Genomic DNA, 27369 nt, shown 5'->3' with positions numbered 1-27369 from the left:
TTTTTATTTCAGAAGGCGACAAAATCTACTATGGGAGAGGCTATTCTTGATTTGATTTTGCAAATAGTGATGAATTGGTTGAGAATTTGAAAATGGAAGGCAGCTTGGTGAAAGTGATCATGAAATGGTAGAGTTCATGATTCTAAGGAATGCTAGGAGGGAGAGCAGCACAATAAAGACAAAGGATTTCAAGAAGATGGACTTTAGCAAACTCAGGGAGCTGGGAGGTAAAACCCAATGGGATGCAAGTCTAAGTGGCAAAACAGTTCAAAAGAGTTGGCAGTTTTTCAAAGAGACATTATTAAGGGCACAAGAGCATTTCACTATGTGTAGGAAAGATAGGAAGTATGGCAAAAGACCATCCTAGCTTAACCAGGAGATCTTCAATTATCTGAAACTCAAAAAATAGTCCTACAAAAAGTGGAAACTAGGCCAAATTACAAAGGATGGATATAAACAAATGAAATAACACAAGTATGTAGGGACAAAATTAGAGAGGCCAAGGCACAAAAAGAGATTAAACGAGCTAGAGACATAAAGGGTAACAAGAAAACACCTCAAATATATTGGAATCAAGAGGAAGACCAAGGACAGGATAGGCCTGTTACTCAACGAGGCAGGGGGGAACAGTAACAGAAAATGTGGAAGTGGCAGAAGTGTTAAATGACTTTTTTGTTTCAGTTTTCACCAAAAAGATTAGTAGCAATTGGATGTCTAGTAAATGCTAATGAAAATGAGGTTAGATCAGAGGCTAAAATAGGGAACATTACTTAGAAAAAATAGATGTCTTCAAGTCAGTGGGGCCTGATGAAATACATCCTAGAATACTCAAGGAGCTGACTGAGGAGATATCTGAGTCATTAGTGAGTATATTCGAAAACTCATGGAAGATAGGAGAAATTCCAGAGGGCTGGAAAAGGGTAAATATAGTGCCAATCTGGACAAACTAGAGAAATGCTCTGAGTTTGTGGAATTTCCATCACTGGAGATATTTACAAGTGGGTTAGAGACAAACTCCTGTTAGGGATGGTCTAGATCAGTGGTGGGCAACCTGCGGCCCATGGGCCGCACACGGCCCATCAGTGTAATCCCCTGGAGGGTCACGAGACAGTTTGTTTACATTGACCATCTGCAGGCACAGCTGCCCATAGCACCCAGTGCTGCGGTTCGGCGTTCCTGGCCAATGGAAGCTGCGGGAAGCAGCGGTCAGCATGTCACTGTGTCCCATGCTGCTTCCCGCAGCTCCCATTGGCCAGGAATGGCGAACTTCAGCCACTGGGAGCTGTGGGCGGCCGTGCCTGTGGACGGTCAATGTAAACAAACTGTCTCATGGCCCGCCAGTGGATTAACCTGTTGGGCTGCATGTGGATCGCGGGCTGCAGGTTGCTCACCACTAGTCTAGATAATAGTCCTGCCATGAGTGAAGGGGACTGGACTAAATGATCTCTCGAGGTCCCTTCCAGTCTGATGATTCTATGATTCCTTAGTTTGCCAATGATTTCAGTGGGAGCAGGATTAGACCCAATATGTCATTATTTGTTGTTTCCTTTTAACATTACAAAAATACAGAGATTATATCATCACTGGTATGTTCATTTCATGGTATGAATAATCCAGGAGAGAAAGATATAAGCCATGCAGAAGACTGCTTTCTCTTTTCATACATCCAGCTCCCTGACATAGTAGTAAGGATAGAACAACCCTCAAAGAGATCAAAAAGGACAAAATCAGCGGTAATTTCTGAAAATGGAGAAAATATACTCAGTGTAACAAAGTTCCTCCTCCTCCTTGGCGGGTCCTGTGCTTTCTGGTGGATTTGCTTGCATCAGAGGTTCACAGCAGCCCTCAATTTGGCCACTTTTGCCACTGGCTCAAACTTGCCATTCATTCAGCGAACCTCATCACTGGCCAGCTTGAGGGAAAGGGAGGAGAGCAGTCTCTGTTGTCTCACCTAGTGGGTCGGGGACAGGCCAGAGACCTTCCCCTCTGATATAACTCCTCTTGGGTCAAATAGGGAGTTGGGGAAATGGGGGGAATCCAAGCCCGCCCTCTATGCCAGGTTCCAGCCCAGGGCCCTGTGGATCGCAGCTGTCTACAGTGTTTCCTGTAATAGTTGAGTGACAGCTACAACTCCCTTGGCCACTTCCCCATGACTTCCCCCCAGCACCTTCTTTGTCCTCACTGCAGGACCTTCTTCTTCATGCCTGATGGTGTTTGTATTCCTCAGTCCTCCAGCAGCACATCCTCTCACTCCCAGCTCCTTACGTTCCTCTCCCTAACTGAAAGGAGGTCTTTCTTTTTAACCAGGTGCCCTGATTAGCCCACCTGCCTTAATTGGTTCTAGTAGCTTCCTAATTGGCTCCAGGTGTCCTAATTACCCTGCTTGCCTTAATTGGTTCTAGCAGGTTCCTGATTGTTCTGGAATAGTCCCTGTTATCTTACCCAGGGGAAAGGGACCTGATTAATATGGGGCTAATGTATCTACCTTCCACCACTCTCCTGTAGCCATCTGGCCTGACCCTGTCACATCAGGAAGAAATGAATATATAGTAACTGGTTTGGGGGTGGCGGGAACAACATTTTTAAAAGAGAAAAATCTCTTCTTACTTTCCACTGTGGCATTGTTTGCTCTATAAATCCCAGTCCATGAGCAAAGGACAGCACCAAAGAGAGAAGAGAAAAAACAAAATTTGAAAGCAAAATAACGGATGGTGGAGAAAGACTGTTGTCTCTTTAATTTAAACAATTCCACACTCAGATTTAGCAAAACAATTAGAGGAAAAGTTTGAAAGGTGAATGAACCCTTCATACAAATATTGTGTGCAAACAGTCTTAACTTCCTTTCTTTGGCTTGAACAGCTTTTTTCCAGACTGGAAATCCTTTATGATAAGAATAGCCATTTCCAATAATTTATAACAAGTATAAAATACTTTAAATTTAATGCCTCTAAAATCATATTGCAAAGCTGTGGCTACTTCTTGCTAATTATTATATATGATAAATTTTGCAGCTCAGTAAGAGCTTGTACTAATATAGCTGCATTCTTCAGGCGCCTCTTATGTTGGAAAGAAACAGCTGAAGGGAGACGACAACATATTGCAACATCTGAGGGAACATTTTATGAAATATTAAAATAAAAAATTCTAAAATGTTGAGGGAAACCCCATTCAGGACATATAAAATTACCTCTCCTACTTTTGCTGTTAGTCTCAGGCACTGCGATTTTAATCCTTTCAATTGCCAAGATGTTTAGGTTTAGGTTTTATCAGAAAACTAGGACAGCATAACAACGACAATCTACCAAGAGGGCAGAAAGCTTAAGAACTCCCACTTTCTTGTTATGGTATGAGACTAGAATGTTTCCAACTTCTTTTTTGATTCAGGTGTATGGATGTGCTTCAGGAAATAACAGAAACCACTACTCTGTCTTATCAGATTATTATAGTTAACTAAAATACAAAGTATTAGCAGATCAGTCCTGCACTTATTACTAAGTCTGGGTCTAGAGTAAGGTAAAAGGCCAAATATATGTATAAAAATATGAACAGAGGATGAAAAGAATCATAGAATCATAGAATATCAGGGTTGGAAGGGACCTCACGAGGTCATCTAGTCCAACCCCCTGCTCAAAGCAGGACCAATCCCCAACTAAATCATCCCAGCCAGAGCTTTGTCAAGCCTGACCTTAAAAACTTCAAAGGAAGGAGATTCCACCACCACCCTAGGTAATGCATTCCAGTGGTTCACCAACCTCCTAGTGAAAAAGTTTTTCCTAATATCCAACCTAAACCTCCCCCACTGCAACTTGAGACCATTACTCCTTGTTCTGTCATCTGCTACCACTGAGAACAGTCTAGATCCATCCTCTTTGGAACCCCCTTTCAGGTAGTTGAAAGCAGCTATCAAATCCCCCCTCATTCTTCTCATCCGCAGACTAAACAATCCTAGTTCCCTCAGCCTCTCCTCATAAGTCATGTGTTCCAGACCCCTAATCATTTTTGTTGTACTCCACTGGATGTTTTCCAATTTTTCCACATCCTTCTTGTAGTGTGGGGCCCAAAACTGAACACAGTACTCCAGATGAGGCCTTATCAGTGTTGAATAGAGGGGAACAATCACGTCCCTCGATCTGCTGGCAATGTCCCTACTTATTCAGCACAAAATGCCATTGGCCTTCTTGGCAACAAGGGCACACTGTTGACTCATATCCAGCTTCTTGTCCACTGTAACCCCTAGGTCCTTTTCTGCAGAACTGCTGCCTAGCCATTCGGTCCCTAGTCTGTAGCGGTGCATGGGATTCTTCCGTCCTAAGTGTAGGACTCTGCATTTGTCCTTGTTGAACCTCATCAGATTTCTTTTGGCCCAATCCTCTGTATCCTACCCCTACCCTCCAGCGTATCTACCTCTTCTCCCAGTTTAGTGTCATCTGCATACTTGCTGAGGGTGCAATCCACACCATCCTCCAGATCATTAATGAAGATATTGAACAAAACCGGCCCCAGGACCGACCCTTGGGGTATTCCACTTGATACCGGCTGCCAACTAGACATGGAGCCATTGATCACTACCCATTGAGCCCGACAATCTAGCCAGCTTTCTATCCACCTTATCGTCCATTCATCCAGCCCATACTTCTTGCTGGCAAGAATACTGTGGGAGACTGTGTCAAAAGCTTTGCTAAAGTCAAGGAACAACATGCCCACTGCTTTCCCCTCATCCACAGAGCCAGTTCTCTCATCATAGAAGGCAATTAGATTAGTCAGGCATGACTTGCCCTTGGTGAATCCATGCTGACTATTCCTGATCACTTTCCTCTCCTCTAAGTGCTTCAGAATTGATTCCTTGAGGACCTGCTCCATGATTTTTCCAGGGACTGAGGTGAGGCTGACTGGCCTGTAGTTCCCAGGATCCTCCTTCTTCCCTTTTTTAAAGATGGGCACTACATTAGCCTTTTTCCAGTCATCTGGGGTCTCCCCCGATCGCCATGAGTTTTCAAAGATAATGGCCAATGGCTCTGCAATCACATCCGCCAACTCCTTTGGGAACTCAAAGCTCTTTGACTTCCCAAATTATGCATTTTAAATTTTATTTTATTTCCAGATGCTCTTTTTAGAATAAATCTTTTCCTCTTCTGTTCCAACGTTATCTTAGCTAACAATTTCTTTCGAGATCATCCAAAGTGTTTCCCTCTAAAGTCTTTTCTCAAGACTCTTGTCCTTTCCCATGATACTTGCTCTTGTTACAATGTGTTATTTATTGTTTGCAAACTTCTAATAAACATGAGCAAATGAGCTTGGACTTCCAGTTTTCACTAGGGCTGTCAAGCGATTAAAAAAATTAATCGCGATTAATCGCACCATTAAACAATAATGGAATACAATTTATTTACATATTTTTGGATGTTTTCTACATTTTCAAATATATTGATTTCAATTAAAACACAGAACACAAAGTGTACAGTGCTCACTTTTTATTTATTTTTGATTAAAAATATTTGTGCTATAAAAACAAAATAAATAGTATTTTTCAGTTCACCTAATACAAGTACTGTAGTGCAATATCTTTATCGTGAAAGTTGAACTTACAATGTAGAATTATGTACCCAAAAAAATTGCATTCAAAAATAAAACAATGTGAAACTTCAGAACCTGCATGTCCACTCAGCCCTACTTCTTCTTCAGTCAGTCACTCAAACAAGTTTGTTTACATTTGCAGGAGATAATGCTGCCTGCTTCTTGTTTACAGTGTCACCTGAAAGTGAGAACAGGTGTTCACATGGCACTGTTGTAGGTGGCGTCGCAAGATATTTATGTGTCAGATCCATTAAAAATTCATTTATGACTTCATGCTTCGACCACCATTCCAGAAGACATGCAGCCATGCTAATGAGCGGTTCTGCTTGATAATGATCCAAAGCAGTGCAGACCGATGCATGTTCACTTTCATCATCTGAGTCAGATGCAACCAGCAGAAGGCTGATTTTCTCTTTTGGCGGTTCGGGTTCTGTAGTTTCCACATCAGATTATTGCTCTTTTAAGACTTCTGAAAGCATGCTCCACACCTCATCCCTCTCAGATTTTTTCAAATCTGCAGTGAAAGTTTCTTATCATGAACAACATGTGCTGGGACATCATCCGAGACTGCTATAACATGAAATATATGGCAGATGTGGGTAAAACAGAGCAAGAGACATACAATTCTCTCCCAAGGAGTTCAATCACAAATTTAATTAACGCATATTTTTTAAATGAGCGTCATCAGCATGGAAGCATGTCCTCTAGAATGGTGGCCGAAGCATGAAGGGGCATACGAATGTTTAGCATATCTGGCACGTAAATACCTTGCAATGACAGCTACAAAAGTGCCATGCAAATGCCTGTTCTCACTTTCCGGTGACATTGTAAATAAGAAGCCGGCAGCATTATGTCCTGTAAAAGTAAACAAACTTGTTTGTTTGTCTTAGTGAGTGGCTGAACAAGAAGTAGGGCTGAGTGGACTTGTAGGCTCTAAAGTTTTACATTGTTTTGTTTTTGAGTGCAATTATGTAACAAAAAAAATCTACATTTGTAAGTTGCATTTTCACGATAAAGAGATTACACTACAGCACTTGTGTATTGAAAAATACTATTTCTTTTATTTATCAATTGTTACAGTGCAAATATTTGTAATAAAAGTATTATAAAATGAGCACTGTACACTTTGTATTCTGTGTTGTAATTGAAATCAATATATTTGAAAATATAGAAGAACATCCAGAAATATTTAATAAATTTCAATTGGTATTCTATTATTTAACAGCGTGATTAAAAGGGTGACTAATTGCAATTAATGTTTTTGAGTTAATTGCGTGAGTTAATTGTGATTAATTGACAGCCCTGGTTATCACCTCAGGTGTCTTCGGTGAAACCCAGTGGCGGATGGCAAGGGGTTGCAGGGTTTCACTGTTTGGGAGATTGCTTCCAAGGAAAGAGATAGAGATAAACTGTGCCATGTAGGAGCCATAACATCACAAAACTGGCTTGGGATTATACAGTTTGCAGCAAGTGTGCCTGGCCTGCTTATTGGAGGACCTGGGATTTCCTCCCCTCTGTACTCCCATGTAAGGGAGCAGGAGCTTTCTGACCTAATCTTGCAAGAGGTGCAGGGAAAGAATGTTTCAGAGCTTGGAGCGCTAGCCTGGGACTTGGAAGAGGTGAGTTCAGTTCCTTGCTCTGCCTCAGCCTTCCTCTGTGACCTCAGGAAATATATTCAGTGTCTGTGCCTCAGTTCCTCACGAGGAACTTCACCTCTTCGTGCTTTATGTTTCCCCTCTTTAAAACGGGGATAATGATACTCATCTCATTTATAAAACACTTTGAGACATATTGATTAAAAGTGCTATGTAAGAACTAGATATTATTATCTGTAAAATGGAGTTAATAGAACTTCCCTACCTCACATGAGGACTGTTGTGAGGGTGAATACATTAAAAACTGTAAGGTGTTCAGTTACTGCACTAATGGGGGCCATGTAACTACTTACGATAGAGAAACAAATCTTCTTGAAAGGAAATAAACAGGTCACCATTCCAGTTTGAATCAGTAGCGCTACAGAAAGCAGCTTCTTCCTCAGACATATACTAGGGTACACATCCTCTGCTGATGTACATCAATGTAGCTCCGCAGACTACAGTTTATACCAGCTGAGGATCTGCCACAACATCTCCACTCATCTTCTGTTCTCCTTGTCCCTGAACTAGTCCACTCTAGAGCCACCTGCTAGAAAGAAAGTCCTGGATCAGTAACATGGCTTCAACAGCATGGAGAGACTGAAGTACCAGGCGATGAATATGGTACTAAATTCAGTCCTGTTCCTAGAAGAAAAGTTTCTTGTGCCATTTGACATGATTTTGGCGTATGTGTGGGTCTCTTCTTGATTAAACCATTAGCTTTCTTGCCATCCAGCAGGTAAATTTTATGTTGCCCACCCTAATATCCAAAGTGTGTGCTTTGGGCCTCCACATCCCAGTATGTAGCGAGACCTTTGATCTTCTCAGTTCTAAGACTCTCTGGCTCTGTGAGGGTCAAAGCAGAGGGGGCAATAATGCCTTTAATTGCTGCAGTGATTTTTTCAGTCTGCGTTGTCTGTCTGCTCTAATTTTAACTAAATTGTGCTTATAAATGCACACATCACTTCTACTTTCAGTTCAGAATGAAATGGTACCACGGTGGGGGAAAAGCATAATCCAATTGGCAAATCTGACCACGCTTTAAAAGTCAACTGTTCAGCTTTTGTGGCCACTGATGCAACTCATGATCTTTATTCTAACACTAATAATTAATTAGTCACATTAGCATTATTTTGGTGATGTCTGTACAGTACTTTGCAATATAAAGTGCTACAGATGGGCTTATTACTTGTTATAATTCTTAGCAAGATTCTAGTCTTTCAGAATGTTCAGTTTGATTCTGAGTTTAATAATAATACCTACCTTTTACCTAGCACTTTTCATTCAGAGATCTCAAAGCACTTTACTAAGGAAGTAAGTATTGTTATCCCCATTCACCACTTCAGCCCTCAATTCCCAAAGGTATTTAGACACCCAACTCCCATTGAAACCAAGGAGGATTAGTCATCTAGATACCTTTGAGGATCAGAGCATTAGCACCTATTTAATGTTGATGGTATACATGCAGCTCAATATGCATGCAACATGTTAAAAATCTTCCTTGATCATTAGTTTCTGGGTAAAGGAAGTGAATCTAGAAATCTGGGAACTTTTGATGAAATCTCAATCCTGCCATCTTTAATGGGAAAGGGAAACATGATAAATGTGTACTGTTGACCATTATCATCACAGTTAAACGTTCTTCCTTTCCCTTCTTGGATGCATTAACAGATCGAGATTTTCCAAATAATGATACAACAGCCCCTTTGTAGGACAATAGACTCAGCTTGATAGGAGCTGAAAGATGACAAATGATATCATGAGCCTGGTAGGATTTGGTTTCTCTTAAACTTACGTAAAAAATTATAACAGAGAATCACTAGCCTCAAGGCTGCTTTGGTTGGAATGAATGAAACCATCAATTGCCTTTCAGCTCACATCCCAGTAAGTAGCCTGATTGTTGGAGACAGCCAATACATTTTCATATGCAAGCTTTCTTCTGCCTATCTTTTTCATTTTTGGCACTGAATTTACAAAACCATGCAGTATGTAGATTTTAGGTCTGATCCGGTGCCTGCTGAAATAAATAGAAAGACTCCCACTGAGTCCCTCTAAGAGCTTGATTCTACTATAAGCTGCCAGTATCTCTGAGTGTCATGTAAAATTCATTGGTTGCTATTTCTAAGAAGTTGGCAATGAAGAACTACCTCTTTTAAAAGCGTTCACTTTGGAAGCTTTAAAAATGCTAGTGATGTCCTTAACCTCTGCCACTCAAGCTTGCAACCAGGGGGTCATCTTTAGTTCCTCCCTTCACATCCAGACAGTGAGAGGTAATGCATGGCGGGGGTCATGCAGAGCACGTCATTCCCCACCCAGATTTGCTCCTTGGCTTGTACTGAGCATGCTCACTTCCCCCATTGGCAGGCACGGGTCGGCTCTGCAGATAGTGTTCTAATGCTCACTGAACTTTCCTCTCTGTGTTGATGGCTAAAATGTGTGTACATACCCATATCTCCCATCTTGATTTTTGCAACTTCTTCCTCTCCCGCCCCCTTCACATAAACATCACCCCAAAGCATACATTGTATCTTCTTTGTGCTTGACTTGGAGGGCCTGATCCAAAACCCATTGAAGTCAATGGAAAGACTCCCATTGACTTCAATGGGCTTTGAAGGATGCCAGGTCTGAAGGGTAGGCACTATTTTTATTTTTATGTCTTGCACAGTGCTAAGCACATTGTTGGAGCTAAACAAATAATAACCGGCAATGGTAATGTAAAGTACACAAATGTAAAATGTTGAAATAGGGTTTAGAAAAAAATTAATCATTAGCAAACCACTTTTGTTCTTTCAGCTCCATTAGCTTTGTTTCCTTTTCTTAAGTGGATTTAGCTGAAACATATTGCTGCCTTGTGTACAAATAGCCCTCTGTACAAAGGGAGGGCTGAAAATTGCATCAACAGAAAATAACCAAAGGCTAAAGTTAAAAATCTTTCATGGTATACAAAGAAAAATAATAACCGAAAGTACCAGGGGGTGCAACCAGATGATAGAGTAGAAGGCTTCTTATGAAAGAATATTTTTCCCAACTAGCTAAGAGAGACAACAGAAATGTGTTGTGTCTAGGAATTTATGATGTTACAAGTTTCTGCTCGTGTGCGTGTGCATGTTTTTTCCTTGAACGATTAATGGGGATTGACTTACTATGCGTGCTTCACAAATTAAACTATTGAAGACTGAAATCACATAAAGTCATTTTCAGTGTCAAGTATATAGCTAAACGGGTTTGGGGATTAGTGAGAAGGTCTGAGGAATGACAGCAAAACTCATTCATATAAAAAACAAGACATTGCAAGTGCATGAGTAAAAGAATGATCTCTGCAGTCTAAATTGCGCTTCAGCATCCATCGCTGAAGAACGATATTTTTGAACATCATTTTCTTTTAGAAGGCAGTCAGGCTGTCACATTTGACACTGTTTATCTAATAGGGTTGTTAAAAAGAAGAGCTCAAAAGATTGAGCTCAAATCCAGAGATTTGAATTATGATGAACATCACTTTCTGGCTTCCACCCTTTGTAGCGTCCATTGTCATTAACAACAGCCTCAAAACCCTCTGCACTCATACTCATATGAGTAAGCTAAAGGGCTAAAAGCTTTGCAATTACAAAAGAATAAGTTTTGAAGGTGTTAAAAACATATATTAATCTACTACATACAATGCAAGAAAGTTAGAAACCTGTTTCCTGTAAGAACTTGACTCATTTTAACAGTGTATGCCATGCTTTCGAATAAATCGGCTGTATGATTACTGTAATAGGCACAGCTGTGCTTAGATTTGTTATATTCCAATACAGTTCTCTCTCTCTCTCTCTCTACTATATTAATATCACTGAAAAGAACCCTATCCTGCTGATTTAAAAGGATACTTGTTCTATAGCATTAATGAGTATAAGATAAAGTGAGCAAGCTAGTATGACTATAATTATCAATGGATTGGTGGGTCTCAAAATATTCTTAAATACAGTATTTAGGTAATTTCTAACAGGTAAATATGCCAAAATAAATAGAAGGAATTAGGGAGAAGTCAGTCCGAAGCAGATCCTCATAACTGTTTGACCCTCTTATTTTGAAATACAGTATTTAATTAGAGCTGGATGAAAAAAGTTGATTTTTTTTTTTGGTTTGCTCGGAGTTCTGAAAAAAAAACCAGATTGGATCAAACTGAAACATAAAAATTCTAAAAAATGTTGGTGAATCAAATAATCCAATGACTAATTTTTTATACAAAGTGGAATAGTTTCCACAGTAGAGATTGAGGAAGCCCTGCCTTCGAATGTCCCATAGCCCAGTGATTTGGGTGCTTCACGAAATGTGAGAGAGGCAAGTTCAAATCCCTTCACCACAGGAAGGAAGGAGGAAATGACCCAGGTATCCCACATCCTGTGAGTATCCTCATCAAGATTATTAAGGGCGGCAGCTCATCCTCCAGTTGTCTTATGCATGGGACCTAAGTCCCCCCCCCAAAAAAAAAAAAATTGGTTGAAACTATTCAGGGAATTTGTCTTGAATTCATGAATAGTTTTGGATAAAATGAAACTGCATTTTTCAACAAATAAACTATTAGTCTGAAAAAATTGCTCAGCTCTATATATTTAACACCTCTGTGTTCTTGTACAATATGTGACATAATAAACATCTACAGATAGCTGCTGTGCATTATTGGCAAATTATGTAAGTAACCCTTGACCCGGACAATGTGGTTAATTACTGACAAGTATCTATCTCCTCTTCCACACTTGATCTACACTATAGAGGAGGATATGGCAAGAGACCCCTCTGATCCCGTAGTTTCCCCATATATCCTTAAACCTTGTCAATCTGGTTACAGGACAGGTGGCATTGGCAGAAGATCTCCTTCTGGTGATGGATAAAGATCAGGCTTCCATGCTGATATTATTAGACTAATTTGCATCCTTCACTGCCATTGATCATTAGCTGTTGTTAACTTCCTTGCAGACTGTGGAAAGGAAAAGACGGCACTGCTGTTGGGTGGATCCATTCTCTCCTGGCTAAATATTCCAAGAGTGTGGGATGGGGCACTTATTTATATTCTCTTAGGGGTATTCTCCAGTGGTGGTCTGAAAAGTTTAATTTTTTCCCCCTTCCTGCTCATTGTAGGGCATTAGGAGAGTTAATTCGGAAGCATGGCCTGCAGAATTTTCACACAATTCCATACTTCTATTGCACTTAACTCAGCTAATGCAACTGAACACCTGGTCCAGTGTCTGGTAGATTTTGGGGAATAGATAAGAGCTAGTTGGAGTTGAAGCTAAATCTAGATAAATCTGAGGTGATGTTGGTCAGCTGTGAAAGCAAGGGGAAGAAATAGCAATGATGATTTCTCCACCTTTAATTGAATGTTTGCATCTCCCATTTGTGGCTTGTCACAATCTGGGAAAGGAGTAGTCAATTATTTTTTGTCAAGGTACAAATGTCTTGGTCAAGGTGTAGTCAAGGTCCAGACTCCAGAGAAGAAAATAATAATAAAAAACCACAGTGATGCTGATAATAAGTAAATAAAAAGATTTTGGAGTCCATTCAAAAGTGTCTGGACGTCCGGATTTGGCCAGCGGTCCGCCTATTGACTACCTTTGGGGGTTTTGAAAGATCCTCCACTGCTGCTCGATGATCATGAAAATTTAGTACCATCCACACCCAGTTACAAGATTATGATGGTTTCTTCTGCATGCCAAACTGGCTGCCGTGAACCATAACTTTGACACCTTGAGGCAGCACCTTAAAGACATTCAAAAATTAAATCTCATGCAGACTTCAGTGGCTCACTTTGTAAGCAGAGTATCTTGTCAACATCACGTGAAACCTCTGTGATCTGTACAGGCTTCCTGGTGCTTTCCAGATGGAGTTTAATGTGTTGGTTATGACCAATAAAGCTCTAAAAGGCACGTTAAATCTTCCTCCTTCCTCATGCCGTACCTCAGTGGAAGCACTTGTGCTGGATCTCCCTTGATTTAAGGGTCTGGGAGTAGAGTGTTGCCCCAAACTCAGAGGGATTTGACCGGGCGTCAGTCTGTGTAGAAGTGAGGAGTTTTATGACACTTCTGTAGAGGGTTGAATTTTTTTGTCTGTTATGAGCTTACCTGCTTCTTAATATTTTTGTTTGTGCCCAGGGTGCAGAGGGTTTTGGATAGGTGCCTCATTTTAATATTTGTATACATCTAAATGAATAAATAATAAATATTGGAAAGGTGTAAACACTAAGGAAGTAAAGGCCTGAGGGTGACACAAAGGGACATATTTAGCAGTAGGGGGTGAAATTAGGAAAGGTATCCTGACAGCAAGATCTATTAGACTGTCGAATAGTGAAATAGTGGAATCCCTACTGCTTGAAATATTTAAAACTAGATTAGACAAAGCCCTGGAAAATAGGCTGGAAGAAACAATTTTACCCTGGCAAAGGATTGGAATATGCAATCTAATTCTCTTCTGTCTCTAATATCTGCGATTGTATGCTCTAAATACAAAAATTATAGGCAATAATATCAATTTCAAGGCTATCTGTCATGACTTTCAATCAATAAAATTCCATTATTTTCACTATTTTGCTTGTCACTCCATTACAATCATAATTACAAATAGTTTATTTTTAATTAGATTTGACCTTTAAGCAGTAATTCTTCTAAAAGAATGAAAATCTTTTTTGGTAAGTTAAATCCTTTTGCATAGCTTTTAAAACTAAGAAGAAATTTTATACTGGATCTAATGCTTGAGTACAGAATAAGAGAGTATCATACTGGAAATATCTTTTCTAATACTCTATTGTCTGTGTCCATTGGAATATAATATATGGGTGCTTTGTTCTTTATTCCTGTACAGTAGATAGCGCCATTTGGAATTTTGTGGTTCCTCTTTACTCAGCTGTGATTAGCAGCAAACAACAATGTGCTATATACTGAATCAGTGTCTTGGAAGAAAACACTAGTTGAATTACTGCTTAAGCACTACACTGGTAGTTACTATAAAATATGATTGATGTCAAATAACTTAATAAACAACTAATATATAAGCCATATATAATAGGAATATTTGTTTACTATTTTGGAGCTTGCTAAGAAAATCACTTGGCCTCATTAGCGCTGATATCCTTACCTAGGGTTTGAAAATATGTCTTAGGCCCAAATCCTGCAACTCGCTCCACTTGGGTAGAGTTCTGCAGCCATGCACAGCCCAACTCATTTCAATGGGACCTCACATGGGTTAAGATGGGAGCCTTACTTTAGAGATGTTTTGGAAAAGAAACATTTCAAGATAAAAAAAATGAAAGTTTAGGAAAATAATAACTAGGATATAATGTCAATAACACTGTGTTAGTGCACAAATCTTTCATCTTCAGAAAATCTGCCTTATGGTTCAGCCAGGGACCTAGGCACCATGAGTAATTTTAAACATCTGAGTAGTCCAGTGGGCGTCAATGGAAAAACTTACATATTTAAAGTTATTCACCTACTTAAGTATTTGGCTGAATCAGGGCCTAAAATCCAGTTTATGTTCTGAGTGAAAATGTTTAGTCATCTCATGATAGTCTCCATTTTTCACTTTGCAAAAAGAGCCATACATTTTGGTATAATTCAGCATGCTTGATAATTTCTGCTCAACTGTGACTAGACCTTGAAGGGCTGAAGTAAGGAAGCGGGCTGAACTGTGTGTGATAGACTGCACATCACCAGCACACACAGTACCTAGTTTAGACTGCACATCACCAGCACACACAGTACCTAGATCAAGCCCATGCCATTAGTTCCTCATGTTCAAGAACACTAAGTTCATTCACAGCTTTGACAGAAGAAACCCTTACGTGTGCATGTGTTTTCTTGGTAGATTTTCAAATCTAACTTCTCATAACGTGGTTCTGGATAAAATACAGTTTTTATATGGTTTCATATACATAATTGTTTCAATAAACTGCTCCTATTGCATGTATTTGAAAATAACACAAAAGATACTACATATTTGCTGATCCAGGAACAGTAGTAAAGGAAGAAACTTCTCTTTTTGCAACATCTTCTTCTAAAAAGTGCTTTGAAACCTCTTTCAAAAAAAAATCAGCCTTAAGATTTAAGAGATTAGATTTTAAATAAGGAATGTTGGTATGTTGTATAAGCAGGTATATGAACAGTAAGGAACATCTTGGTATCTCAACAGTCAAGTAATTCATAGCTGGATATCATTTGCATATCAACAGCAATAACATTGATATTTCAATATAATTACAGATGTAAAGATTCTGCCCAAAGCAGAGGATATAAGATGCTCAAGAATGTCAATGGTCATTGAGTTATATAGTATTGAGTGGTCCAAGAACACTAACAATGATAAAGAATATCAATAACTGGAGTTAGACTTATGTACTTTCAATAATGTAGGCTCCATTCTATGAAGATTCTGAAAACTTGATTGAAAAGTTTCAGTTAAATACAAAACAAATGTGCATGATGCTGTCAATCACATTTTGCATACTTTTTGTTCTGTTTGGTTAAAAAAGAGCATAATAACTCGATGAAAATTTGAAAGAAAAGTTGGTACAGTAACTCCTCACTTAAAGTCATCCCGGTTAACTTTGTTTTGTTGTTACATTACTGATCAATTAGAGAACATGCTCATTTAAAGTTGCACAATGCTCCCTTATAATGTTTGGCAGCCGCCTGCTTTGTCCTCTGCTTGTAAAAAGAGCAGCCCGTTGCAGCTAGGTGGTGGGGGCTTGGAACCAGGGTGGACTGGCAGCCCCCATCAGCTCCCCGCTCCCCTAAGTTCCCTGCGGGGCAGCCACCCAGCAGGCTATCAATTGCCGGCAGTTCAGCTGTCCCTCCCCCCACTGCCATGTGCTGCTCCTGCCCTCTGCCTTGGAGCTGCTCCCGGGAGCCTCCTGCTTGCTTTGCCGGCGGGGGGGGGGGGTGCGCTAATGTCAGGGTGTCCCCTTCCCCCCTGGTCCTGCCCCCCGCTTACCCCATCTCCATAGAGCTGGGCGGGGACACGACAGGGCTCAGGATGGAGGGAGCTTGCTGGCAGCAGCTGCTGTCTCAACTTGTTGATCTACTTAAAAAGGCAATGTATTTAGAGTGGGGTCAGTGTATTTAAAGGGACAATGCGCATCTCACTCTCTCTCACACACAGAGTGTGTGTCTCTGTCTCTGTCTGCCATGCTGTCTCCCCCGCTCCACTCGTGCTGCCTTATAGAGTGTGAGGCTACATTAACAACAATGTGTTAACCCTTGAGGGCTCAGCCAAGTGCTAGTTCATCATTTAGCAGTAAGGCATTCCCTGGGAAATATCCCACGCTCTTCCACCCTCAGATTTCACCACCTCAACCAAGCTTCACAATCATCATTCCTGTGTACAGTATTAAATTCTTTGTTTAAAATGTATACTGTGTGTGTATATAAAAGTGCCTAAAATGCTATAAAATACAGCAGAAAGAGATTACTCTTTTTAAATCTGGAAGCATGTTTGACTAAGAGTTCAGGTTTTCTAAACTGTCTTTCCATACCCTTCACATACTGTTCTTTTAAAAACAGCATGCAAACCTCTTCTTGTTGACTCCAAAATGTATTGAGAGTTCTTACATTCTTCCAAAGATGTCTCACCATCATCTCCCCTTTTTATATTTTAGCTCAGTACACACACAAGTATTTTATAGAAAACTACACTCTGGTACACCAGTTTGCAATTTCAATTTTAGCCCTTTCTGGGGTTTTGTTTTCTCCCAGTATTTGGACATATTCTTCTCAGTGGTATGGTACATGGTGGATCAACTAAAACCTAGTACAAGGAAGATTCTGTTAATAGGACAAAATGTCTTTGGGGGAGGTAGCCCTTACTTATGGTACGTATTTCTAAGTCACCTACCACCTTGTTATCTAAGTGCCCTGGACTCCAACTCTTAGAATTATTCTTTAAAGGTGATATGAAGGCCACAACTTATTACTCTGATTTTGCAATTCTTACATTGTCTTGCCGTTTTTATGTTTATCCATATTTTACGCTTATTATCTTTATTGTTTTTAAAGTACTTATGGGTATAGATCCACTATACTTAGTTGTTAAGTTTGGTTATTCCCAGTTACTAAATTCATGTATTGTATTGAGAATCTTCAAAGACATTTGTGTGTGTGTTTGGAGATGGGGGAAGGTTTGGTAAGTAAAATGTTATTATTACTCAATTTCTTAGATTCATCTGCACTTTCTCATCCCCTTCCTTAGAATTCACTATGTGCAACAGATTTTTATTTAAATCTCCTAATTATGATCCACTTCCTCTTCAAAGTCATTAATAACTACAAATAACATTGCTAGTCCCAATACAATCTCAGAAGTGTATTTCTGTTCTCTTCTTTGCATATGTATCCATATCTGTCTATATATTCCTGATCACTGTAGTGTCAGAGCACATCCTAGTACTTTAATAAATGAAAATGTTCTCTCTTCCCTGTCCCCAAGAAGCAAGCTTAGACTTAATGAGTGAATCTGTGAGAATGAGGGTACTGTTGTAGGAAAGCCGGGGTGAAGAGGTGACTATTATAGTTGGCTATGAATATGATGAAGTTTGTGGTCATGCTTATTCCTGCTGGTTCTATCAGTTCCTTAGCTGTGGTCCATTTTGTGTGAAAGTTATTTTTCCCACAGTCACAAGCCTACCCCTACCAGATGATAGCATCATCTTTCCAGTGGAATGCAGCTGTCATAAGAGAGCCTGATCATGGAGGGAGGGAGGGATGGTTTCTCAGGCAACCAGAACTAGTCCCACAGAGAGCCTTGAAAATCAAACCTTATCAAAAGCCTTTTGGAATTCTACGAACTATGTCTATTGGGTCCTCCTTACCTGCAATTTCATTAACATTTTCAAAGAATTCTGATCGTTCAGAGAAGGACTTTTTTCCATTACAGAAGCCATGCAGTTTGACTCTATCAGTTTATAGATATTGTACAGGTGTTTTAATACTCTGTGATTATACCAGAGAATAAATGTTCAGCTAGTATAAATTGACCTACCCCTGATCTGGCTCAGTGTCTCCTTGTATGGGAAGTATTCCACCTGACAATTACACACATCAATTAAAATGGTTTGTGAGAACTTATATAGGCAACAGAAATGTGAAAGGCATTTCTGAAAGAAAAGTTGGTTAAATTAATAGAATTATATCTGATCCAAATTCCACTGAAATCTGTTTCATGTAACCACATATTGGGTAATCACGTGAAAGGATTCCATACCTGTAAAACTAAACTGGCTCTTTATTAAGAGAACTATTTACAGAGATACTGCAAGTGCAGCTAACATCCCAACTAGGTGCATCCACACTAGCTCTCTGGTGCCTTCTTCAGACTGTTCCCTCCTGCAACCTGTGTTCCTGCCTCCAAGATACATACACGTTACTACAAAATCAGTGGGAATCTTTCTGGAAATCCCCTAAGTCATTTACTCTATTGCCCTAATAATGCAGGCTTCTGCTTTACAGTGTATATATATCATGGTGCTTTGTCCTGTTTAGTTTAATGTATCTTTGATAGTAGTAGTTTGTTCCTTACGAGTTCTAGAAACTAGAAATTATTACATTATACTTAATTATTTGAAATGGTGCTAATAATGTGTTACACGTGTGGTAATAAGTGAGAATTCACTTCCAAAAAAATAGCATGAGGTAGAGTGAGAATCTTGAACCAGAAATATTATTTTTGAATTGTTGGAACTTTACACGTTTTATCCCTATTTTCCAGTTGTTCTGTTTGAACCACCGGCCCCATATTGATATATTCTGAACCTTTAGGGAGACTGTTCAAATCTGTAACTTGAATTTACAGAAGTGTCAAGTATTAACTGTTCTTTGCTCTACTGGTGCTGAGCATTGAACCACCTGAGGCATTAGTGTAAGATAATTTGTTCCCTTACCTTTCCTCTAATACAGTGGGCAAGTGCACTGAGATGCTTTCCTTATCTATTCTGTTTTATATAGGTTCTTATACTGCCCTCATCACTGTAGTATCTCAGTGTCTTCAGTAATGTATTAAGCAGTGTGACTAATGTCTAGCACATGTGGTTCATTCTTTCTCTCATCCTCTTCTCAGAGGGAGAATTGTGCGTGCAATGTAATGTTTTGTTTTGATTATTTTTCATATTTTTTAATTTATTTTTGCAGGGGGCATTTAAATGTACATGTTGCTCTGTGTTTATATTAGAGAGGGCAGGTCGAAAAAAGTGTGCCTTGCACTTGAAGTGCAAGGTGGTGAAGTTTGTTATAGTCTTTAATTGCTGTCAGTTTATTCCAGAATCTTGTACTTTCCCCTGAGAAAATTCAGTCTCCTGAACAGACAAGCTTTACCCCTACTGTAGAAACTCCTGAGGAGTAGAGTTGTCAGCCACAGTCTTCAATCTCAGAATTTTAGGTAATCTTTTAGATATGCTTTTCCAGACCACTGGGCATCTGAAGATGAGACGACCAAGACCTTGAACTTGACTCAATATTCTATGGGAAGACAGCGTGGAGAGCAGAGGACAAGTTTGCTTTGCTCATTGTTGTCTGTTTCCCCTAGTTAATCCAGTTCCTTCTTTTCATGTCTAGCTGTGGGTGTAGGAACTTTTTCTCTATGCCTAGAAAAAGTTTCTTGTTTTTTTAACCAAAAAATCTCCAGTTATCTTGTTATAGTTTAGACATTTTAGGTAAAGAGTGAGAGCTTTTAGGTAGTGCCAGGAATTTTAAGTTATTTCTATGCTGTTACACCATTTAGGTTCCCACATTTTCTCTAGTTAAGCTCCAGGCCACCATAACTACTCCAAACAGCCACACTTCAGTAGCGTGTTTCATATCTTTTCCATATTGCTGGATTTGGATGAACATGTGTGCTACCTTGAGGAACACCATTACCTAGGAATTACTGTTCATGCTTGGTTTCTAGCCTTCTTCATGACTGAGGTCCTATAAGTCACCACCTAGTCAGAGCCCCATATCTGTCCAAGGACAGATTAGGCTTTCATTTGTTTCAAAGCCCTTACAAATGAGGAAACAGAAGACTTCATTGCCAGGAGCAGCCTTTTCATCTGCCTCCAAGTTGGCGAAATGTTTTGATTCGGATTCCTGGGCTGCTTCAGTGCTACAAGTCATTCTGCATTTTTGTCTGCCAATGCTTGAACACCTTTACTGCAGGGACTCCAGTGATGTCCCTCCCAGGCAGGAACCAGCTGGTCCCGCAGTTGCAGGTTCTTTGGTTCTGGAGTCTGTCAGAGCACTAAGAAGTCCTCTTGTTTAGCAGACTGTTGTTGGTACTGAGCTTCCTCCCTCATATCTGGGGGCTTGGTCAGGCGCAATGTTTGTGGAAGCCTCCATTTCTGTGGTCCTTTGCCCTCAAGTATAACGGTAAGAGGAAGTAGAATTCAGAGAAGAGGGGACTCACTGCTGTCCCAAAGGAGAAATAAGAATCATTGCCATGATTCTAGGTTGGTCTTGATTCTGGCTTTCTTGGTTCTTAAGGTGCTTTTGGCCCTTCTAGTGATATCAGTCCTGATTCCATGAGGTTCTCCCTGCTTTGGTGACTGTGCAAGTCCCTCGGTGTTGACGGTGGTGTATTGAGGGTTGTGGAGCGGGTTTCCTGCTTATGCTTGCAGGCAAGAGGTCTCTGTAGGAAAGTGTGCGATCAGAATCAGTAATGAAAGAGCCAGCTTAAAGTGAGGTAGGGTGAATTGAGTTTCATTGACTCAGGGAGCAGCCAGTTTTCTCTCTGTGTGTTTTGGATTCTTGTGTGTTATCATTCTGAATTCTAAAAAATAAAGTAGTGTGCCATCCAGCAAGGGAATTTATGCTTTTATCTAATTTGTCTGCATGTAGGCTATGAACATAACAGTGATGAACTAACATCTTCTATACAGTACCCATTGCTCAACAGAGGGATCCAATGAAGGTCTCCTTCTGGTCTAGAAGATGTATCTGAGTCATCTGATTCAGAGTTTGTGTTCTGGGGATGCCTGGTTCAGCATCAGCACCATCCAAGACAGCTCAGAAGTTTACCTAGACAGTTCATAGGACTAGGGAACTGCGCCGTTGGTGATTCACATTCTTCACTAGAAGCCAATGCTTAGTTTTCAGGCTCTCTGGGGTAATTTTATGTAGTTGGTGTTCCACCTATACCAGACCATTAATACCCCAGGTTTCATTCCAAAACTTCATTCTTACCTTGGGAAATTTAGTTCTATAACCTGCATATTAGGAAAGTGAAGAGTTCTCTTTTTATTTGAATAATACTAAGATATTTAGGAAGTCACCAAAACGTTTGTATCTATTAGAGATCAGAGTAAATGAAATACTAGTTCCATGCAGAGCCATTCAAAATGAATGATACATACTGAAACACATTGCACTTTGGCTAGTCTACCCATACTGGAAGGTCTTAGGGCTCATTCTACTAAAACTAAGGTGGCTTTGATGGTTTATCCCCAGTAAGGTTTCCATTATAGAAAACTGCATGGTTGCTATCGAGTGCTCTATATACACCTTCACTCAGGGCTCCTCTCTTCACGTGATATCTACATCTGACAATTAATTTGAGAATGCATTTCTAAATTAATTACAACTCATCAGCCCACATTCCTGGAGTCAAGGTGTTGTACTGATAGCTAGAATCCCACATAAGAAAAAGAATATGCAGTCAATTCCTAGTAAATGTAGTTGTTTGAAAGAGTGGCTTCCATATATTCACAATATTTGTCCATCTTCCTCTCTCTCCTTTGGAGTTCTACTCTTATAGGATTCTGGGCTTTAGCAGAAAGAACTGAGATGTATGGGGACCACACAGCCTATTAGAACCTTGGTTCTGAACATTTGTTGCTTCGTGGGGGTGAAGCTTGTGCAGTCCCAAGGTGCACTGTTTTTCTGGAAGGTTTCCGAAGCTCAATAGCTTCTGTGGGTGATTCCCATAAGAGTGAATGTCCACAATTAGTGCTAAGTAATCTTTCTTTCTTTCTTTCTTTCTTTCTTTCTTTCTTTCTTTCTTTCTTCACTGAACACACTTTGGTAATTGAACTTGTAATAGAAAGTCATATTGTCAACACTGTGAAAAAGCCTGGAATGCTCAATAAAGCTGAAGGTGTTTGTTATAAAGGTTATTTAGAATGATCATTATCATGGCTTCTTGCCCAGACCTAGACAAATATTTTTTTTAAAAAGGACTGAATGTTATGGTTTTATACTCAATAACAACATTCTTAACAGTGTTCTAAGATCAATATATTTTTCACCATTTGTTCATTTCAATGGTTATAATTCACCTATAAATAATTACAAAAACTTTTGTAATATTGAATTCCTAAGAAAACAACTGTCTTCATTAGCATCTGTCAGTATTCTAAATGAACCTGGTTGAGAAGCTGTTCCTTCAACAGTGCACTGCATTATATCAATGGATATACTAACTTCTCAAATTAATAATTTATTTCTTTATTCTTTCATCATATGTGCTTATTGTTAGCATGTTTAGGTGTATAATTCTGGTCTCATAGACTGCATAATAATGTAAACAATCCTGTGTGAAAATATAGCATCTATACATTAATACATAATTTTTGCAGCCTAATATACGTCCTTATTTATCAATCTTCTAAATAGGGTATATTATTTTTCCCATAGGGATATGATGATGGATATGGGGGTGAATATGATGACCCAAGCTACGAGGCATATGATAACAGTTATGCCACCCAAACACAGAGGTAAGCAATCATAATTATAAATTGTGTTTTCAAATGACCGAGCCTTTGTTCTCCGATGCGTTTTGTATAATGTGAATTTCAAATCTTACTTTCTGACAGCAAACAATTCCTCAAAACATCTGCATAATTTTTTGAAATACTTATAATCAAATATCATCAAAAAAGGCTACCAGAGTTAACATACAAGATTACCAGAATTAAGGAAAAAATACAGAAAAAAATACATTTCTAGAATCATTTCAAATTTTAGCCTAATTTTAAAAACAAATCCAAGTGATTATACCTTTCCTCTACCTTGTGTTTCTCTGAGTTTTTGTTCTAGAGTGTAAAGTCTTCAAGGCAGATATCATACTTTCCTTCCTGTTTGTACAGCTCATAGCACATCATGAGCTCTACCAGAAACAAGTAGTAAATAACAATGATGGTGGTAAACACTTGTGATTAGTCAACATACACTAACAAAGACAACTGCAATACTTTATGTCTGTAACCTTAGGTTTGAGGGCAAACAACCCATCTACTTTTAAGACAGTTTGATTAATTTATTAACAGGATTATATGATGCGGTTGGTTGTGATAGCAGGGGACTAGACTCAGTGACCCAGCAGGTCTCTTTCCTTCCTCTATCCCAGGGGTTCCCAAACTTGGTTTGCAGCTTGTTCAGGGTAAGCCCCTGTCGGGCCGCAAGACACTTTGTTTACTTGAGCATCTGCAGGTATGGCCACTCGCAGCTCCCAATGGCCGCGATTCGCTGTTCCTGGCCAATGGGAGCTGCGGGAAGGATAGAGGTCAGATTACAGAATTACAAATAAAGGCGTAAGAAGGGAAAGATAAAAATCTTACTTAATTAGTGGGGTTTCCAGCAGGCAAACAAACAAACAAATTTTCCTGTAGAGAGTTATGCATTTCAGAGATTGCAGGTCCTAAAGTTAACATGTTCACTGCTGAGTACTTCACTGATGAAGATGCCCATTAGAACCATCTTCAGCTCTAGAACTGCTGTAGTGGTACTTGAGATGAATAAGAAGGCAATGCCTTTGGCAAGTATTTGTTGTAGAACCAGTGAAGCTGTTAAAAGGGTTTTGTAATATGTGAATGCTTACCCTTTCATGTATACTTTAACCACACTTCAGAAGTAGTGGTATATTACTTGCTACATGTTCATAGGCAAATACACCCCCCAGGCCCACCGACATTAAACTAATGAGAAAAAATGCATTATATTCAAGCTACAACCACTAGAGATGTCTTGTATCAAAAAGAAGACTTAAAAAGGAATCAAAATAACTATGTTAACTAAACTAATATTTATTAACATAGGTTTAGCAGACATTTTTCACAAAAGTGAACTAGCAGCAAAGGATTCAAAATACATATTATGTTCCTAAGCAATAAATACATTGTTTGTTTGTTTCTGTTTTGTATGTCATATATGGCCACATGTAGGCATCCTTACCTCTCACAGCCACCATTTGAAAAACTGTAAGCCAAGAGGCTGCCCTGAAGAGCTAAAGGTGTCAGGAATCCAAGTTCCCTGTATACCACATATAGTCCCACTGACTTCAGTGGGACCACTAGCAGTGTGAAGCACTACACAATGTAAGGGTTGCAAAAATTAACCCATAACTTGAAGGATGATGGTGTAAAAGTGCCTGAACTTGTAAACTTTTTGAGAGATCTGATAACATATGTAAATTCCAGTAGGGTTATTGCTAATATGAATTTATCTATGAAAAGTATAGTATCAGAGAACTTCAGATTGACAGCTGTCGTTTTCATTTAACAGAATTCCGCCTAATATCAGCAGTTGAATTATCAGTAGTCTCATGTGACTAGTCACATTGGACTTCTGTTGATCAATACTCATAACAAAAATATAACGCAAAAACTGATGTTTTTTCAGCAGTTATATATCCATGTCTATGCTCCTGCAGTGGCATTAAGTATACTGCCATGAAGATGCAAGTGTTTTCTAATTCCACACAAATGTTATAATAATACAATATTAATAACTATATTAATAACTATATTATATTAATAGCTTGCACTATTCATTCAAGCAGCAATAGTTTCTGCAGAACTGACTCAAGTTCATTTAATTACTCAGGCCTATTGTAAATCTAAAGACTGCATTCAGGCACAGAGATTAAATTTACAACATTATTGAATTTGAGGAGGGATTTTTTTCCTGGTTATTCTTTTCATGTAATTATGTTCATGCCACCTATCATATGTACTGTATGCGGTCACACCAAAAGAGCATTTTTAGATGTATCCATTAGAACAGAAATATGTCTCCTACTCAATAGTCTATACATTTAGGGCCCAAACTTGCTGAAGTGAAGTCATGGCAAAAGTCTCATTCATTTAAATGATGTAGAATTGGATCGCCACTGTTCTTTTGCCTTACATTCTAGTCTCGGTCCTCCAGCTGTGACTTCAGTGTGACTATTCATATGAGAGCTGCAGAATGTGGCTGCATATGCTGGTAGCATAGATATAGATTAACTATAACCCTTCCATGGAAAAATGAGGCACTAGATACAAATATGATTCTATTCTCCTGCAGTTACTTACTAATTTTTAGTAAGGAAGGGTTGAAGGGTTGCTATGGCCGTGACCATGCACCACCGCTGAGCAGAGGGTGCATCACACGAGTCAGCTGTACTACCTGTGCACCTGTTGAGAGCTGCCACACACCAAGGAGTTCTCTGCTGGGAAAATCCAACTGCTTTCCACTCTTTTGCATCACTCAGCCCCATTGGCTTTTGAGGAATTACCCCAGTTAACACGGGTTTAAGTGGGAGAAGAATCTGGCCCAATATCTGTTTTGTGCTGGAGTAGTTTTCAATGAAATTTTAAAGAAATATTAAATTAAAAAAATACTGGGTTGGATTCTCCGGCCTGCTCCAACAGGTTTAAGGGGCTAGACACTAGCTACATCTTCCCAGGGGGTGTAGAGCGAGTGTACCAGGCTACTATTTCACACCCTGCTCTCCTTGCTCCTGATTAGGAACATTTACAAGTGAATCTGACATTTCCAGCACTAGAACAGTGAATGTTCTTGAATGTATCATTAATGGGCTGAGCAGCTGGTTTGCATATATTTTGCATATTGCAATCAAAACATATTAAGTGATCCAAGTCTCTACCTTCAGGACAGTTTATAATAGAGATGATATCAACTCTTATTCTTTTAGATATTTTAATACAGCCACCGAAATGCGTGCATATCCTTCAGATTATAATCTATCTGATAATTCTACACAATACTGCATAAAATTAACTTTTTCTTATAACTTTCTTCTCATGTATGTAGCAATGAGGCAGAATTAGCTAAAAATACAAACCAAATTAGAAACAAAATATTTAACAGAGTGTCTAGAGAGCAAAAACACAATTACACATGTCCACTTATTGTACTAATCATTAAAAAACAGGAAGAAACAGCAATCGCCACATCACAGGGGACTTAGACTATGTTCTAGCTACACAGCACCTTCTTAAAGAAATACGCCTGTCGGTATTGCTTTATTTTTAGTCTTAAACAATATCCTGTGACCCTCATTGTAATATCTGGGTGCATATTACAAAAATTAAACGAAAACTGTTGCCAAAAACTATCTTGTCAGTCTTGCCTCTGGCATCCATGTCCATGGATGAAGTAGGTACTCCCCTACCACAGGCCAAAATGACAGAAAGGACAGAGTGAACAAAATGTGTCTTGCATCACATTACTAAGCCAAGGCTCTGGCAGACTGCAAGAGGGAATGAATGTCAGAAGCAAGAGTGTCCCAGTGCTGTTCTTCCTCAGGAGTTGAATCCCATGGAGCAGCACCAAGACCATTCAGCTGATCACAACTGCCACAACAGCAGAGAAAATCTATGTGATTAATACCCAGGTCACAGGCCATCCATGTCTATGTAGATGATTACAACAATGTTACCATAATGGCTAGGAACCCTAGTCATGGATCAGGACCTCCCTGTGCTAGGTGCTGTGCACGTAGAACAAAAAGACCATCCCTGCCCCCCAAAATTTACAATCCAAACATCTAAAAATGGATTTGGAGCCAGTGCAGATCACAGGGCACAGTAGTAGCGGAGATATCTCAGTATTTCCCTATGTAAAGTACAGTACAGGTATCATTGGAAGGTAGCTATTGGCAAATTTTGACTTTTTAATGATGTCCACTATAGAGGGGAAATCTTCTCATAGCTCATCACTAATCCATCAGTTCCCCTTGCCCTGATATTTTAACAGAAAACCATCACCTGGCTGCCTATCCACCTACTTACGTGGTCTTGTGGAGGAAGCCTGGAAGTCTGCTACATGTTCTGGTGTTGCAGAGTCCTCTGCAGGTGTGACGAGATGTTTACTCCCTTTTCCGCTCTGTGACCAAATGTCCTTTTCCGCTCCGTGACCAGATGTCCTTTTCCTTTTCCTCTCCA

At 39.5% G+C, this 27369-nt stretch overlaps 1 protein-coding gene across 11 annotated transcripts in view; it reads left to right on the top strand.

The window, feature by feature from the left end:
* Positions 1–27369, top strand: part of KHDRBS2 (KH RNA binding domain containing, signal transduction associated 2) — a 614322-nt gene that overhangs the window by 495353 nt on the left and 91600 nt on the right. For all 11 annotated transcript variants that reach the window (XR_012638772.1, XR_012638769.1, XR_012638770.1 and 8 more), the window contains one exon: positions 22835–22917. Coding sequence is in view for 4 of the 11 variants with exons in the window: in XM_074947899.1 (XP_074804000.1) it covers positions 22835–22917 (83 nt within the window). In the remaining 7 variants the exon portion in view is untranslated. The remainder of the gene's footprint in view (positions 1–22834; positions 22918–27369) is intronic.

The sequence above is a fragment of the Natator depressus genome, chromosome 3 (genome assembly GCF_965152275.1).
Source record: "Natator depressus isolate rNatDep1 chromosome 3, rNatDep2.hap1, whole genome shotgun sequence".
Lineage (NCBI taxonomy): Eukaryota > Metazoa > Chordata > Testudines > Cheloniidae > Natator > Natator depressus.
The sequence above is the reverse complement of the archived record's forward strand: the minus strand, read 5'-3'. Positions and strand labels throughout refer to the sequence as shown.